Consider the following 14,547-nt stretch of genomic DNA (forward strand, 5'->3'; position numbering starts at 1 on the left):
GCCCCTGCCTGGCCGGCCGTCTGGGCAGACCCACTTTGGCTACACAGGCGTCCTTTGGGGCGTCTGGGATCGACGGCGGGGCTGGGCCCCCACCTTACGGCCTCCTACCAGGGAGCGAAGCCCCCCGTCCTGCCGGAGCCCTGACTGGGGGGCGGGTCAGTCAGTGGGTGCCTTGGCTCCGGGACCCCACGCTGCCCGGGGGGAGGGGGGGTCTGCACACAGGGCCCTGGCACCCGCGGCCCCGTCCTCCGGCGTGGTCAGGACGGGGGCTGCGAGGCTCACGCGTGCGCCATTCCCAGTCTGGATCTCAGGCTCCCTGCTGCACGCGGGCCCGGCCCCCCCCACCCCGCTGCCGTTCCTGAAGAAAAGCGCTAAACTGAGGAGGGGTCGGCGAGGAGCTGGGGGGGGGGGGGTCTGCGGGAGCGCATCTGCCTGGCAGATGCAAAGCTCCACGTTCAAACCCCACAACACAAGCGCGCCGCCCCCAAAAGACCTGGCGCCCACAGGCCTCTGGAGGCTACTGAGGGTGCCCAACCCCCCACCCCCACTCAGGAAAGCACAGGGCCCCAGGAATGCAGGCCCAGACAGACCCCAGGTCTGACTGGACACAAGGCCATCCACGTCAGGACAGGGCCTGGGGGCCAGATGGGAGGGAAAGATCTGGAACTCCTCCAGGGTGGCTGCATTGAAGATATGATGAAAGGCAGAGCCGGAAGGGGTCAGTCCCATGGCCTCGCGGGAATGAGGTCACAGGCCAGCCCGCCGTGAGTCAGCTCGCCAAGGGGCACCGCGCAACCCCGGCCTCCCTCTGCGGGCAGGACTGCGAGGGGGGGCCGGCACGGGGGCCCCGCCCGGCCACGGCGACTCTCAGGGTGCCGGGCATCTCGGCCCGGCCGTGGCGTGGGCACCGCCCCGTGCCCCGAGGCCCCAGCCCGGCCGCCCCCGCGGGGCGCTGCTCCCCCACCCCACGCTCGGGCTTCAGGTGTGGGGGCCAAGAACAGACCCCCGTGCCGACACGGGGGGGGGGGGGGTGGGGAGGGGCCGCCTGTGCCCAGTCCACGCGGGGAGGGTCTCCAGGCGCAGCCCGCCAGGCAGCCGCGGCCCGCCGGGGTCTCGAGACGCACACCCCGGGGCGGAAGGAAACGAGGCACCCGGCCCTTTTGTCACAGGGCAGAACGTTTTATTTAGCCCCGCGCCCACCCCTGCGGGGTCACAGGCCAAACCAGGAGGGGACGCCGCCGCGCCGGGGGTCGCTGCTCTGCCTGGGCGCTGCCGCCTCCGGGAGCCCGCTCAGCCCTTCCTCCGCTGGGCTCTGCTCCTTCGCGGGAAACAGATCCGGGAACTCGAAGGTCTGCCCGTGGGCCTGGGGGAGAGAATGGAAGCTCCGCTCGCCCGCTCTCGGCCTTCCGTCCTGCCCCCCCCCACGCGGTGCGCCTGGACCCTGACCCGCGGGGCCTGAGGGGCCACCGGTGTCCCGGGCGGGGTCCCTGCCTGGAACACACACACGCCGCCCGCCTCTCCCCAGCAGCGGGGAGCCATTCCCCGCTGGGCCCCGGGGAGCCCTGCTATCTCCCGCAAGCCCGTCCGGGGCTCCGCCGGCCTCGGCTCACTGAAAGCGGCCCAGCAAAGCCCCCTTCGCCGGGCCGCACGCACGCAGCCCGGGGACCTGGGGGCAGGAACCGGGCACGGAAAACCAGGACACGAATGACGTCCGGTGCCACGCTGCAGCTTTTTCCACCCAGGACACCTACAGGCCTCAGCCACACGAAAGGCGGCCCTGCTGCGGGCCGGAGCCGGGAAACCAAACACGCGGGGCACCCGAGCCTCCACGCGCGGCAGTCCATAAATCAAGGCCGGCTTCGCAAATTAACTGGCTTTACGTCTTTCCCTGGGAGCTCGGGGTGTGTGTGAGCGCAGCCACGTTCCGGGCGGGCCCCGTGCGGGGGGGGGGGGGGGCGGCACCCGCGTGGGCCCTCGGAAGGGGGCCCGCGCACGGCCCGTCGGCGGGCGGCAGTCACCGAGCGAGAGCGACGGGCAGGGGGGCGCCCCGACCCCCGGCGACCCCCGCCTGCAGAGCACGCAGACCCTAGGGGCTTTGGGAGACGGGCGGGGGGGGGCAGTGTGGGGCGCGGGGGCCGGGAGCCGGGCTTGGCAGATTCCCTCGCACGCAAGGACTCCCTCTCCCCCTCCGTAGGGCACCGAGTGGCAAGGCTGCCCGGCGCCCCCCGCCCCCGCCCCCAGCACGGGACTGGCGTCGGCTCCGCTGGGTTTCGCGGCAGGGGAGCCCGAGTGCCGCAAGATGGCTGCCCACGGCGCGACGGCCCACAAGCCTGTGGGGTGCGAGGGGTCTCCCCTGGGAATTCTCTCTAGAGAAATCCACCCTGGGCTGCAGAACGCAAAGCCCCCCCCTCCCCCCTCCCCAGGGAGGGCTGGTGGGAGCCCAGGACAGGAAGGAAGGGAGAGAGAGGTCACAGTGCCACGCGTCACAGCCCGCTCCGCGGCAGCCACCCTCCGACGCGGCCGTCCGGGCGGGCACGCGCCCGCGCCCCGCCCGCCCGCCCGCCCGCCCGCGGTGTTTGCTCTGCAGCCGGGCGGCTGGCGGCCCGGCCCCTGTGCTGGGCTCCTTCAAACGCCCCTCTGTGTAAACACGGTCAATGCGCTTTCTGTTCTGTGGGTAACGGAGGGCTCGCGGAGGCTCCCTCCTGGACTTGGGGCCGAAGAGATGTTTATCGGGTTGTCAGAGGAAAAATGTGGGACGCCCACCGTGTGGGGCCGCGCCGCCCGGGGCCCCGGCCGCCATAAATCCCATCCTCTAACTCGTCTCCCTGCGCCTCACAAGGAGCCGTTATGAGGTGCCGGGAGGGCCCAGGAGGACACGCGGGGGCAGCACCTGCAGAAGCCGGCGGGGGAGGGGCCCGGGACCCCGGCTCTGTGTGTGCGCGGGGGGGGGGGGGGGGCACAGGGACCCAGCGCCGGCCAGTTTCTGGGCTCCGCAAAGACGTGCGGGTGCCGGTGGTGGAGGGGACACACTGCACGTTGCACCTCGGGGACAAGAGGGGCCGGGCTGGCCCTCGGTGGGACCGACCGCCTGGATTTCACAGGGGGAGAGGGACGGGGGGGGGGGCGCTGCAGATTCCAGATCTAAGCACCGCTTTCAAGAGCGAGGCGGGGCCCGGGGAACACGCCGGGTTCTGACCACTCAAAAAGCCCACGGGCGGGCACAGGGAGGGGCGGACGGACCCACTCGACGCCCGCCCGCCCGTGCCGGCTGACCCGAGGCCCCGCGTTCTTGGGGTGCAGGGCAGGGCCGCTCGGGCTCTTCCTGGGGCACATGGTGGCGGGGTGGCCGGGGCTGGGGCCGCAGGCGGCCTCCCCAGGAGCGCTACTGCCATCTAGTGGCCGCCGCCGCCGCCGGGCCCCGCGGGCTGTTGACACTGAAACTGGAGCGACGGGAGGAAGGCCCCCCGTGGGCTTCACACGGTGGGGGGCTGGTTAATGGACCTGGGCAGGCCCCCCCCCACAGGACCCCCGCCGAGGCCACGCGGTCTGAGGGCGCGGAGGTCAGGGGAGACTCCAGCCCGGAGGGGCCCCCCAGCACTGGCTGCTGGAAGTCGGGGGGCCCAAGGACATTCTGGCAAGAAGACCTGCAGGAAGGCGTGGGTCTCCCCAACAAGTCTGCGTCTCAGCGACTCGGGCCGGGGTAGGGGGCTCTCCCGGAGCCCCTGGCCGGGCACACTGTGAGGCAAAGAACCCACCCCGCTACGAAGGCCTGAGGGCACCCGCCCCCCAGGGGCTGGCTCTGACCCCCGGGCACCCAAGGAGGGAGGCCTCCAGGGGCAGCGGCCATCCCGCTGGTGTCCGCCGGAGCCCACGCTGCGGGGCCCCAGTGGGCTGCAAGCACGATGTCCTCTGCTCCAGGAGCTGACCGCCCACTTGACGGAGGTGCCAGGACCCTAGGCCCTGCCTGGCCCTCCCCCCCCACCCCCACCCGAGGTCTGGGCCTCAGCCTCGGGAACTCAGCGCTGACACCAGGCAGGAGCTGGGCTGGGCTGCCCCCACTCACCAGCTGCACGTAGGCCACCTTGTAATCGGGCTTCTTGATCCTCACGTTCCTGTAGTCCCTCTTCCTGTTGGAGCCTGAGGAACAAAGGGACACGGCCCTGACTCCAGCTCCCAGCACAGCCCCAGCCCCGAGCCGCAGGGACCCCCACCACCGGGCGGAAGGGCTCAGCCTGCACCCACCAGGCAGCAGGCGGAGCCTCCCGGCCACGGCGGCTGAAACACCGCCCTGGAGCCGGTCTGGGTGTCAGCAGACATGACACGCCAAAGTAATAAAAACAATACTGGGGGTTCTGAAAGAACGGAAGAAACGTCCGCTCTCCGCTAAGTGTGAGTGGGGCAGACGGCCATTTCCAGACGGCACCAGGGCCTGTGGCCTCGGGCTCTGCAAGGCTGGCGAGGGTTTACAGCGTGGGGAGGGACGGGCAGCTAGGGGGAACACGGGGATGAGGGGGGGTACCGGGGGACAGGGCCTGGCCGGGCCCCACCGGCCGCAGGGCGGCACTGACCAATACGGGCTAACAAGCGCTCGGGGTGACAGAGTTGCCCCGAACTTCTGCCTTAGCACCTGCACGTGTCAAGTCCAGGGAAAGAACCTGGCAGCTGTGGGCCGCAGCCCGGCATCGCGGGAGCCCCCAGAAGCCCGCGGGGCCGCAGCCCGGCATCGCGGGAGCCCCCAGAAGCCCGCGGGGCCGCAGCCCGGCATCGCGGGAGCCCCCAGAAGCCCGCGGGGCCGCAGCCCGGCATCGTGGGAGCCCCCAGAAGCCCGCGGGGCCGCAGCCCGGCATCGTGGGAGCCCCCAGAAGCCCGCGGGGCCCAGCCCCTCACCGTGCTGCACCCGGGTCCGCACGGCGGCTACCGGCACGCTGTAGATGCGCTCCAGGTAGTTCTTGAGGTCCGTCCTGGTCATCCTGGGCGAGGCGGAAAGAAAAGGAAGCCTGCGCTGGGCTAACCTAAGAAACGGACGAAAGCTGCCCGCGCGTGGGGACTGCGAGGACGAGGCAGGCCCCGACATCGCCACGGCTGACCCTGGCGCCGCCCTCTCTCCGGACGCCAGTGCCGGGGCGGCGGGGCGGCAAGGCCCCGCTCCATTGCTTTGCCTCCCCTCCGCCCCTCCCCCGTGGGGCTGCCACTGGGGACAGAGCCGCCTGTCTCGTCCCCTCCCCCCCCCAGGGCTGCGGGCCTGCCCAGCTGGGCCCCTGCAGCCGTGGCCTGGAGGTGATTCCTACAAAGGACCACGGGGGGCCTTGGGGCCCGCGAAGTCCACATTCTCATCTCAGCAGAACACAGGGCCATGATGTGCTCCCCGCCCAGGGCCCTCCGCAAGGCTGGACTCCCCCCCCCTGGAAAGGCCTCCCCGGCCCCAGCCGGTCCCGGGCCCCAGAGCCGCACCCACTCTCCCTCGCAGGGTACGTGAACAGCAGAGTACAGCAAGAACTCGGCACGCACGCCCGGGAAGCGCGGGCGCCCAGCCCAGCCCCTGGGAAGGGGATGGAGGCAGGAAGGAATTCAGCAAGGAAGCACGAGGAGGCCAGTCCCAAGCTCAGGCTTTCAGTTAAGCCTTCCCCAGGTGGAGGGCGAGCCAGGAAGCCGGCCAAGAGCAGGCTCGGCTCCGCAAACCCCAGGCCTCCTCCGAGTCTGCTGAGCCAGCAGCTCGGCCGCCGGGGGCTGTCAACGGAGGAAGGACCTGACCTTGCTGAGCCAGGAAATGTGCCCCGGTCCCAGCCCGGGGGCCCTCCACCCCAACTTCCTTCGGGGCTTACTCCATGGGGATCCGGAACTGCACAGTGTCCTCGGGCTGGGCGGTGCCAGGCCGGACCAGCTGAATGAAGAAGTTGGTTCGGAACACGCGGAGCTGGGGTCCGCCCAGCTGGTACAGGGGGTACCTGCACAGAAACACTGCAGTGGCCACACACCCCCTCCCCCCCCAAGCAGCAGACCCAGGCCAGGCCGGACGCCCACTCAGTGCGGGCCTGCTCACTGTGCGGGGCATGGGGCAGGCACGGGGAGCCCGCGCCCCGGCTGGCAGCCCCTCCATACAGAGAGACTGGCCAGGCAACAGCCCGAGAAACAAGCCGGTACCCCGGGCCTGGGGTGCAATTCTGCAAAGCTGCTTCCTGCGGGACACAGGCCACACGCAGGTTCCACCCCAGGAAGGCAGGGAGACAGGGAGAGAAGTAAGAGCTGGTGGGTGATCCCCCACGGACAGACTGGCCATGGGATCTAACTGGGAGTCAGCAAATAGGCCGCCCCCCAACCCCCCAACACACACATACACCTGGGAGCAAACTCAGCCCCGACGCTGGAGTGGGGGCAGGGGGCTGGGGTGGCCAGCAACTCCCTGCAGGCGGCAAGGCACCGAGGGGGCCCCCACTTCCTGGAGGCTGGGGCCCAGGCTGGCACTGCCCCTCCGGGTGCCCACGCGGTGGGAAGGGCAGCGGCACCCCGTGTGCGCCCCGCAGGCAGCTCCCACTGCCAACCGCGCCTCCGACTCCCCGCGCCTGCCCAGCGGCCGGTCAGGATGGGGTCGGCGGGCAGGGCCTCGGCCTCCCGGGAAGGCGAGGGCCGGGAGAGGCTCGGGGGGCCCCAGGGGACGAGGGGGAGGCTGCCCCTAGGGCGAGCTGGGGGACCCCCCGCATGGCGGGAAAGGGGTGCGAGGGAGGCCGGCCCGAGGCCCGAGGCCGCCAACTGCTCTGGGCCCCGCGGCCTTTGGTGACCCGGGCCCCCTTCACTCCGCAAGCACCCCAAACTAGGCGTGCCTCCCGCGGACCCCCCTGTCCTCGGGGGCCCCCCGGGCCCTCTCCCGGGGCGCCGAGCACGTGTTCCCGCGACGCCGCGCCGAGCCACGTGGGCCGCGCGGGAAGGGGGGGGCGGGAACCTGGCCGGGCGGGAACGGGGGGGGGGGGGCGGGAACCTGGCCGGGCGGGAACGGGGGGGGGGCGGGAACCTGGCCGGGCGGGAACGGGGGGGGGGGGCGGGAACCTGGCCGGGCGGGAACGGGGGGGGGGGGGGGGGCGGGAACCTGGCCGGGCGGGAACGGGGCCCGGGATGGGAACGGCGGGCGGGAACCTGGCCGGGCGGGAACGGGGGGGGGGGCGGGAACCTGGCCGGGCGGGAACGGGGCCCGGGATGGGAACGGCGGGCGGGAACCTGGCCGGGGCGGGGCCGGGGGGCGCGGGCGGACCCCGCGCCGACCACGTGGCCGCCGCGCCGCGCCGCGCCGCGCGGGGAGCCCCGGCCTCCTGCGGGTCCCCCCGGGCCCCCCGGCCCCGTTCCCGCCCCGGGGACCCCCGGCCCCGCCCCAGGGGCCCCGGCCGCTCGAGCCGCGCTACTCACAACACGTTTCGCGCCATGGCGGCCGCGGTTCCGCCGGCAGGAAGGAGCGGCGCCCGCCCCGCGCGGAGCCCGCGCTGGCACAGCGCCCCCTCGCTTCCGGAGGCCGCGCCGCCCCGCCCCGCCCCGCACGGCCCCGCCCCGCACGGCCCCGCCCCGCCCCGCACGGCCCCGCCCCGCCCCGTCGCGCGCGGCCTCCCCCTCACTCCTCCACTACACGTGCAAGGCACATGGCACCCGCCCCTCGGCTCGGCCCTTCCCGGCCGCCCCGCACCGGGCAGAGCCTCCCAAGCCCACAGGGCACCGCCCGCCCCGCACCTCCCGCCTGCCGCCTCCTGCAGCCCCGGCCCCCCCACCCCGTGCCCCACCTGGGTGCCACGGGGAGACCCGGGCCTGAGGCCCCGCCCCGTTCTTTCTGTCCATCCCCCCAGGTCAGCCACCAGACCCCTCCCGGGGGACACGGGCCTTCAGTCCACCCCCCCCCCCCAGGTCAGCCACCAGCCCCCTCCCGGGGGACACGGGCCTTCAGTCCACCCCCCCCAGGTCAGCCACCAGCCCCCTCCCGGGGGACACGGGCCTTCAGTCCACCCCACCCCCCACTCTGCCCAGACTCCTCAAGCTCCTGCCAATACATGACCTGGCTCAGCAGGCTCCTGTCCCCCAACTCCTGTTCCCGACTGAGCTGAGCCCCCAGAATGTCCCGCACAGAAGGCCCCCAGTGGCCTGTCCCGGGCTCCCCCCCTGCAGCGCTCGGCCCGGCCCGCTTCCCTCCCTCAGCCGCGCCTCTCGGGGCCTTGCTCCTCGATGCTTGCCCCGCTGGCCCGTCTTTGTCCTTCAGAGCTGGAGACCCTCGGGGGAGCCACAAGGGCAGCTGCGGGGTCCCGGTGGACCCCCGGGGAGCAAGGAGGAGCCCTGGCTCAGCCGGCCTGCGGGTCCGTTGGGAGGAAGCCTGCCTGGGCGGGCAGGAAGGGGGCCACGGCAAGCAGGACGGCGGGCCCGTCTAGGCTCAGGTGTCAGGGCCACCACGGCCTGAGCTGCAAGTGGCCACGGGGAGGACCCAGAAACGGACGGCTGGACAGGCCTCTGCCTAGCCCAGGGTCAGCCCAGGCGGGGAGGGGGCGGGAGAGGGGCCGAGGCGGAGGGGCGGCGTGGGGCCGGGCGGCCACGCCACACGGAGAGGCGGCCCGGGGTGGCTCAGCGTCGGGCCTGCCACGGGGGGAGGGGGGCGACGGAATCCGCGGCGGGTCAGCAGCCTAGGCCCCTCGCGCCCAGCCCCTGCTTCTAGAATCATCCTCCAGCGGGTCCTCCCATCCTCCCGGGCAAGGCTTGGAATTCCTGAGCAGAGAGCCAGGCCTCTCCGCAATGGGTGATTGCTCTGGTGGAGCTGGAGAGCCAGAGGGGCCCATTCTCCTTCCCTCCCTCTCTGCCTCCCCCCCCCCCCCCACCTCCCCTCGCACACTAATCCCAGTGTTCTTCGCTAGCCCCCTTTCCTGGGGCCCCGGGCTGAGGTTGCCAGAGAAAATACAGTAAATATGAGGCCAGTTAAATAGGAGGTTGGGCTCAGCAACTACTCATATTTTTTCCTTCTTCTTTTTAAAAATAAGCTTTATGGATGAGAACAATTGTAGGCTGGAAGAAAATTGCACAGAAAGGAGTTTCCACGGCCCACCTCCACTCGCACCCCCTATGTTAACGTCTCCCAGAAGACAACATGGGGACGTGGGTGCTGGTCCTCAGGGCCTCTCTAGGGGTGCGCTCGGGGCTTGAGTTCGGGGCCTGGCTGCCGGCCCTGGGCTCCTGTGCTCAAGGTTAGCCACTTGTGGCCTCCGGTGGTCCCCTGGAGGTCCTGAGTGGCGCCCCGGCTCCCGGGGCATCCGGTCCCATAACCCCCCATCGCCGTGTCTTGAGGAGCAAGTGCAGTGCCCCCCCTCCTCCCCGGTCACCCCTCGCTCTTTGGCCCCTCGGTTGCAGGGTACGTCTTGGTCTCTCTGGGTCTCCACTCCTCCTTTGAGGGCTGGGTGCTGCCGCGGGGACGCGCCTCTGTTTGCCCGGTGCCTCCTGTTGCCTTCTAGAGTTATCGGGTATGGGTCGGAAGGTGCGGTCCTTCTCCTCCCCTCGCCGTCGCAACCCGCCAATCACCGTGCATCCGCGACTCCCGCCTGTCATCCTAGCTGCTCCGGAGGCTGAGACCCGAGGACGGAGGTTTGAGGCCGGCCAAGTCCGTGAGACTCTTATCTCCAGCGAACCACCAGAAAGCCAGCAGTGGAGCTGTGGCTCAGGCGGTAGAGCCTTGAGTGAAAAAGTGTAAGGGCTTGCCCCCAGGCCCTGAGTTCAAGCCCCAGTACTGGCACATGCTAAATAAAGAACAAGCAAGTGGCACACTGAGCGGAGGAGCGTGCTCTGTAGCTGGAGCTTCACCGGGCCCGGAGCCTCCAGAGGTGGAGCGCTCAAGGCCCAGGGAGCGCTGTCTGTTGTTGTGCCCTAGCCGGATGACAACAGGCCGGGAGACCCGCAGGGCCTGCCTGTGCAGGCCCTCTAGTCTCCCCGTCCTCCCTCCCTCCCTCCCTCCCTCCCTCCCTTCCCTGTCTTCCTGTGTAGGGAGGAAAAGACCCTTGCAAGAACAATTGCCCCAGAATCTGTGTCCCTGGCAGCCAGGTGCCCCAGTGGCACGTGGGGCCCCCAGGGAAGGGGCAGGGCTCACGGTGGCATTTGGAGGGGGGTTGTGTTCAGCTCATAGCCCCCACCCCGGGAAGTGCTTGGTGGTCTCCTGGCTGGCTGGCAGAGGCCGCAGGGAGGGGACACCGCAGCCCTTCGGCCCACAGGCTCTGCCCCACTTGGCACTTTGGGGCCCCTGTGCCCCTTGTCGGTGGCATGGAGCCTGGCTCTCGGCCCGTGCCCGCCGGGCTCTGTGAGAAGCCGCCCGGTCTCTTGGTGGCTGCCCGCTTTGCACCCCGAGTTCTCCCAGAGTTCCTGCTGTTCTGGGGCGGGGGGGCTGGCAGTTCGGTGTGGTCAGGGTTTGGGGTTTGGGGCGCTCTCACACACAGGCGGGCGGGGGCCCCCTTGTCACAGAGACACAGGAAGCGGAGCCACCGCCGCCAGCTCTGTGAGCGTGAGACTCGGAAGGGCCGGGGCAGGGCGCGATTCTCCACCTTCGTTCATTCTGCCAAGAGGAGGGGGGAGGCAGGGCCTGAGCGGGGGGCTGCGGACTCGGGGGTGCCCAGCAAAGGACGCAGTCCCGACACCCCGCCCACCCACCGCGCCTCCCCCGGCCGGGGGCGCAAGGCAGGGGACAGATGGATGTGTGCGGGGAGCTCTCCTAGCTCAGGCTCCCCCCAAGCTCTTTGGCCTCTGGGGAGAGAGGGGGTGCCCCTGGAGGTGGGGGGGGGGACTCGTAGCGGTGGCCGAGCAGCTTGAGTTACAGGCGTGAGCCACCAGTTCCAGGCTTGGAGATGAGTCTTCTAGGAGGTGATTAATTAAGGCACAAGGGGACCCCTGGGTCCTTCTAAGAGGAGGGGATGATGAGTCAGGCGAGACCCAGGGGCAACCGGAGCGCAGTCACCGCGACACAGACGCCACCTCCGTCCGTCCGGGGCTCCGGCCTCCAGGGCGTGAGAGAGTAAGCCGACTGGGCCTTGCTTAAGTCCCTGACCTGTGGCGCCGGTTCCGGTGAATTGCAGTGGTAATGTCTTCCTCATGCATTCCCAAGTGCGTCGAAAACGCTTGCGTTACGTTACCCTCGTCTGTCGGGTTTGACTGAAAACATTTATTTCCCCGCATCTGTCCTTGGCCTTTCCGTTTTTAAGACAGCCTTTTGTTTTGAAGTGTGATTTATAGCCCCATACTCCACGTGGACACGTTTGGCGAGTCCTAACCCAGGTGAAGACCCAGGAAACCCGCGCCAGACCCCCAGATCTCTCCTGCCGCTTTGCATCCTCTCTCCCGTCCTGTGCCCCCACGAGGGACTGCCCAGGAGCCTTCTATACATGCAGTTCTGTAGCATGGACTCCTTCTCCCCCCCCTACCCCCACCCCCCTTCCTTTCCTTGCTGGCGTCTCTCCCTCGGATGGATTCTCTTCCGCGGCCCATTCCGGCTGGGCTAGGCAGAACAGGATGCCCGCTATCTGTGTGCGGACACACCACCGTGGATTGGCCCACGCCTCTCCGATGGACGCCAGGCTCTTTCCAGTTCTCCACGGTTAACATTCCACGGCCGCTCTGCATTCCCAGGCAAATCTTCCTAAGAATGTACATTTCCGGATCTCCTGGGAAAAGGTCTGCCAGAGAGGCCCCAGGCCCAGAGCTCGGCCCGCAGCCTCGGTGTTACAGCTGCTTCCGGGAGCCGGCCACCGCTTCCGTCCTCGCCCGTTGGCCTGATGGACTTCTTTTCTTTTCGTTTTAATTTTAAGTTTAATGTGGGTTCTTAGCAAGCATGCATTCTAGTAAAACAGTGCTCAAGTCGGAAGGAACGAAGGGGGGGGAGGAGGGAGAGAAACGTTTCCTCTCCCCTCGCCGGACACAGGAGTACACATTTTCAATTTAGGCTTAACGTTCACCGTATCGTAGCTGGGCTGTGCCGTCGAGAGGCTTCATTCTGCATTTTCCCAGTGACAAGTGGGCCTGGGCCTGGTCTCCTCTGCATTTATGCAGCTCGCTGAGGGGAGAACTTTCAGGTCTGAGCCCAGGCTTTGGCAGTTGGGTTGTGTGCTTTCCTATTGCTGGATTGGGAGAGATCTTTATATATTCTGGAGTGCCCCTCGATGAAGTACCCATTTGCAGAGATTTTTTTCTCTCAATCCTGGGCTGGGCTTTTTAGCCCCTCAAAAATTGCCATTTGAAGGACTTGAATTTTAAGATTACTTCTAATGGACTCACATCTGTCCGTTCAGGGACAAAGCTCTGTAGGTTTGCATCTAAGAAGTCTTTGCATGAACCACAACGTCAGCGGTCATCTCTGACTTTTTTATGGTTCTAGTCCTGCATGTGGATCTGCCAGTCTTTCTTGAGTAAATTTTTAGTTATCCTTTTCTTTGCACATGGCTTTCCCAGCAGGGCTTTCCGACATAGCGATCGTATCTACACATCTTTCCCAAGTCACCGGCCAGCAGACCTGTGAGTTCATTTCTGAGCTATTTTGCTCTTCTATTTGAATATTTACCAATACCGCTCTGTTTGGATGGGTCACTAATTCTTGGAATGTCAATCCTGTGATCTTATTGTTCCTGTTAAGGGCTGTTTTTGCCCATCTAGAACCTTCGCTGTATTCTAGAGACAGGAACAACCGGCTGGGAGGGCCACGGAGAGAAAAAACGACATTCAACAGGAGTTCACCACGCCCTGCAAGCGGACATCAGTAAAGGCCCCAGTAAAGAATGTGTGTATTTAAAAAGGTCAGGGGCAAGTTTTTAAGAGCAAAAGTACAGAGAGCTGTACGTCAGCACAGAGTCTACTGCAGGTCTGGAGATGGGGGGCCGGGCTTGGCGTCAGCGCGCGCATCTCGTCTGCATCGCCTCGGTCTTAAAGAATGCTATAGATAAACTTTACTGCAGGAATCTGTGCCTACGTGCGCGTGCGAGGGAAACAGAACGTCGGGCGAGGGCGGGAGGGCGGGCGGGCCGGCGGAATGGAGAGGAAGGCCTGGTGGGATTGGAGCACAGTCTCTGAGAAAGTATTTATCTCAGCCAGGCAGGCAGGGGCCCTTTATTGCTTCCCAGCCCTCACTTTGTTTGGGTCTGACAAGAACAATTTTATCTTAGCATCAGCAAGTTTCACCATCCATATAAATTTTACAATCAGCCTGTTAATTTCTACACGTTTAGGGAGAATGGACATCTTATCAGCCCGGAGCCTGCTGGTCTTGAAGTTCTTTGTATTCTTCTATTTACCCAGCTTTCCCTCAGTTTCCCTTGGGTGAGATTCTTACACCACTCCGTGTGTAGGCATTTCACCGTGTCTGTCAGAGTCACCATTACGTATTGCCTGTGCGCATGCGCTGTTGGCAAGTGGCATTGTGAAAAGTCAGAAGCTGGGCGGGCATCCCTGGCCATTTTATATTAGTGCAGTTGACTTTGTTTATCAATCAGGGATCCCACTACCCTGCTTAACCCTCCACAGCCCCATTTTTTCTCTTCTTTCTCTTGCCCTCTGCCACCGCATCCTCCTCCTCCTCCTCCTCCTCCTCCTCTTCATAGATTCCATCAGATTAGATGATCTTGTTATCTGTAAACAAAATAGCTTTCTACCTTCCTCTCTTATCTGGCTGGCTTTGATTTCTTCCTGGGGGCCAGAATGCTCTTGTGAGAAGCTCAGGGGCCTGCTGGACAGAGCTGGGGGGCGGGGGGGAGGGGGGCCAGATTCCAGGCCCCTCCAGAGCCCAGCCAGAGCACGCACTGACCTCACCAGCAGCCCCCAGGCTGAGAACATTCCTCTCTTGTCTTACTTTGCTGAGAGCTCTTTTTTCTTTTTTTTTTTTCTTAAGTTAGGAATGGAGGGCAGATTTCTTCAGATGCCTTTTCTGCACGTATGAAGATGAGGTTGCAAAACAAGATGACAGAGCAGCTTGCAGGCCTAAAGTCCCAGAGTCCTGGGAGGCGAAAGCTGGGGGCTTGGGGTTCAAAGCCACTTTGAGCTACTTAGCCAGACCCTGTCTCAAAAAAAAAAAAAAAAGAGATGATCCTATGCTTTTTCGTGTTCAACTGTTTATTCAGTAAACGACTCAGATTTTCAAATGTTATGACCTTATGTTCCTGAGCTAAGCCCACATGATCAGCTAGAGTGTATGGTCCTTTTTATATATGCTTGAAAGCCGCTGGCTAACGCTGTGGTTTAACATTTGCACTTAGGTTTCTAAGGAACATTGCTCTATACTTTTTTTTTTTTCTGTAAAGCCTTTGGTTTGGGTATCAGGGAAATTCTGACCTCATCAAATGAGTTGGAAAATCTTCTGTCCTCTTCTTTTTAATTTTTTGGATGGATCTGTATATAATTGCTATAATGGCGTCTTTAACTATTTGTTCAGATCTACTGGTGGGCCTGGGGATTTGGAGGAGAGGTTTTGAGATGTCGTCTTCTCCAACCTCAAGTTGCCCAGGGCAACTCGTTTTCCCCGCTGCGTCTTCACACAACGCCGGTCTTTTGAGTTTTTTTTCAAGAAATGTG

The 14,547-nt window shown here is 65.9% G+C and overlaps 1 protein-coding gene across 1 annotated transcript; it reads right to left on the bottom strand.

Annotated features, from left to right (window-relative positions):
* Positions 1-1,156: 1,156 nt before the first annotated feature.
* Positions 1,157-7,451, bottom strand: Mrpl23 (mitochondrial ribosomal protein L23). Its single transcript, XM_048359912.1, has 5 exons — positions 7,396-7,451; positions 5,823-5,945; positions 4,888-4,970; positions 4,064-4,137; positions 1,157-1,363 (listed from the first exon to the last, which is right to left on the bottom strand). The coding sequence occupies exons 1-5, from the start codon at positions 7,410-7,412 to the stop codon at positions 1,211-1,213; spliced, it is 450 nt and encodes a 149-aa protein (XP_048215869.1). The 5' UTR covers positions 7,413-7,451; the 3' UTR covers positions 1,157-1,210.
* Positions 7,452-14,547: the final 7,096 nt, after the last annotated feature.

This window comes from Perognathus longimembris, chromosome 13, assembly GCF_023159225.1.
Source record: "Perognathus longimembris pacificus isolate PPM17 chromosome 13, ASM2315922v1, whole genome shotgun sequence".
NCBI lineage: Eukaryota > Metazoa > Chordata > Mammalia > Rodentia > Heteromyidae > Perognathus > Perognathus longimembris.

Bases quoted from the DNA above. Each gene is read 5' to 3' on its own strand.
- Mrpl23 (XM_048359912.1), bottom strand. The intron at 4,971-5,822 runs GTAAGCCCCGAA...CGCCTCGCCCAG, and splicing joins CAGTTCCGGATCCCCATGGA to GATGACCAGGACGGACCTCA. The intron at 1,364-4,063 runs GTGAGTGGGGGC...TCTCTCCCCCAG, and splicing joins AGGTGGCCTACGTGCAGCTG to GCCCACGGGCAGACCTTCGA.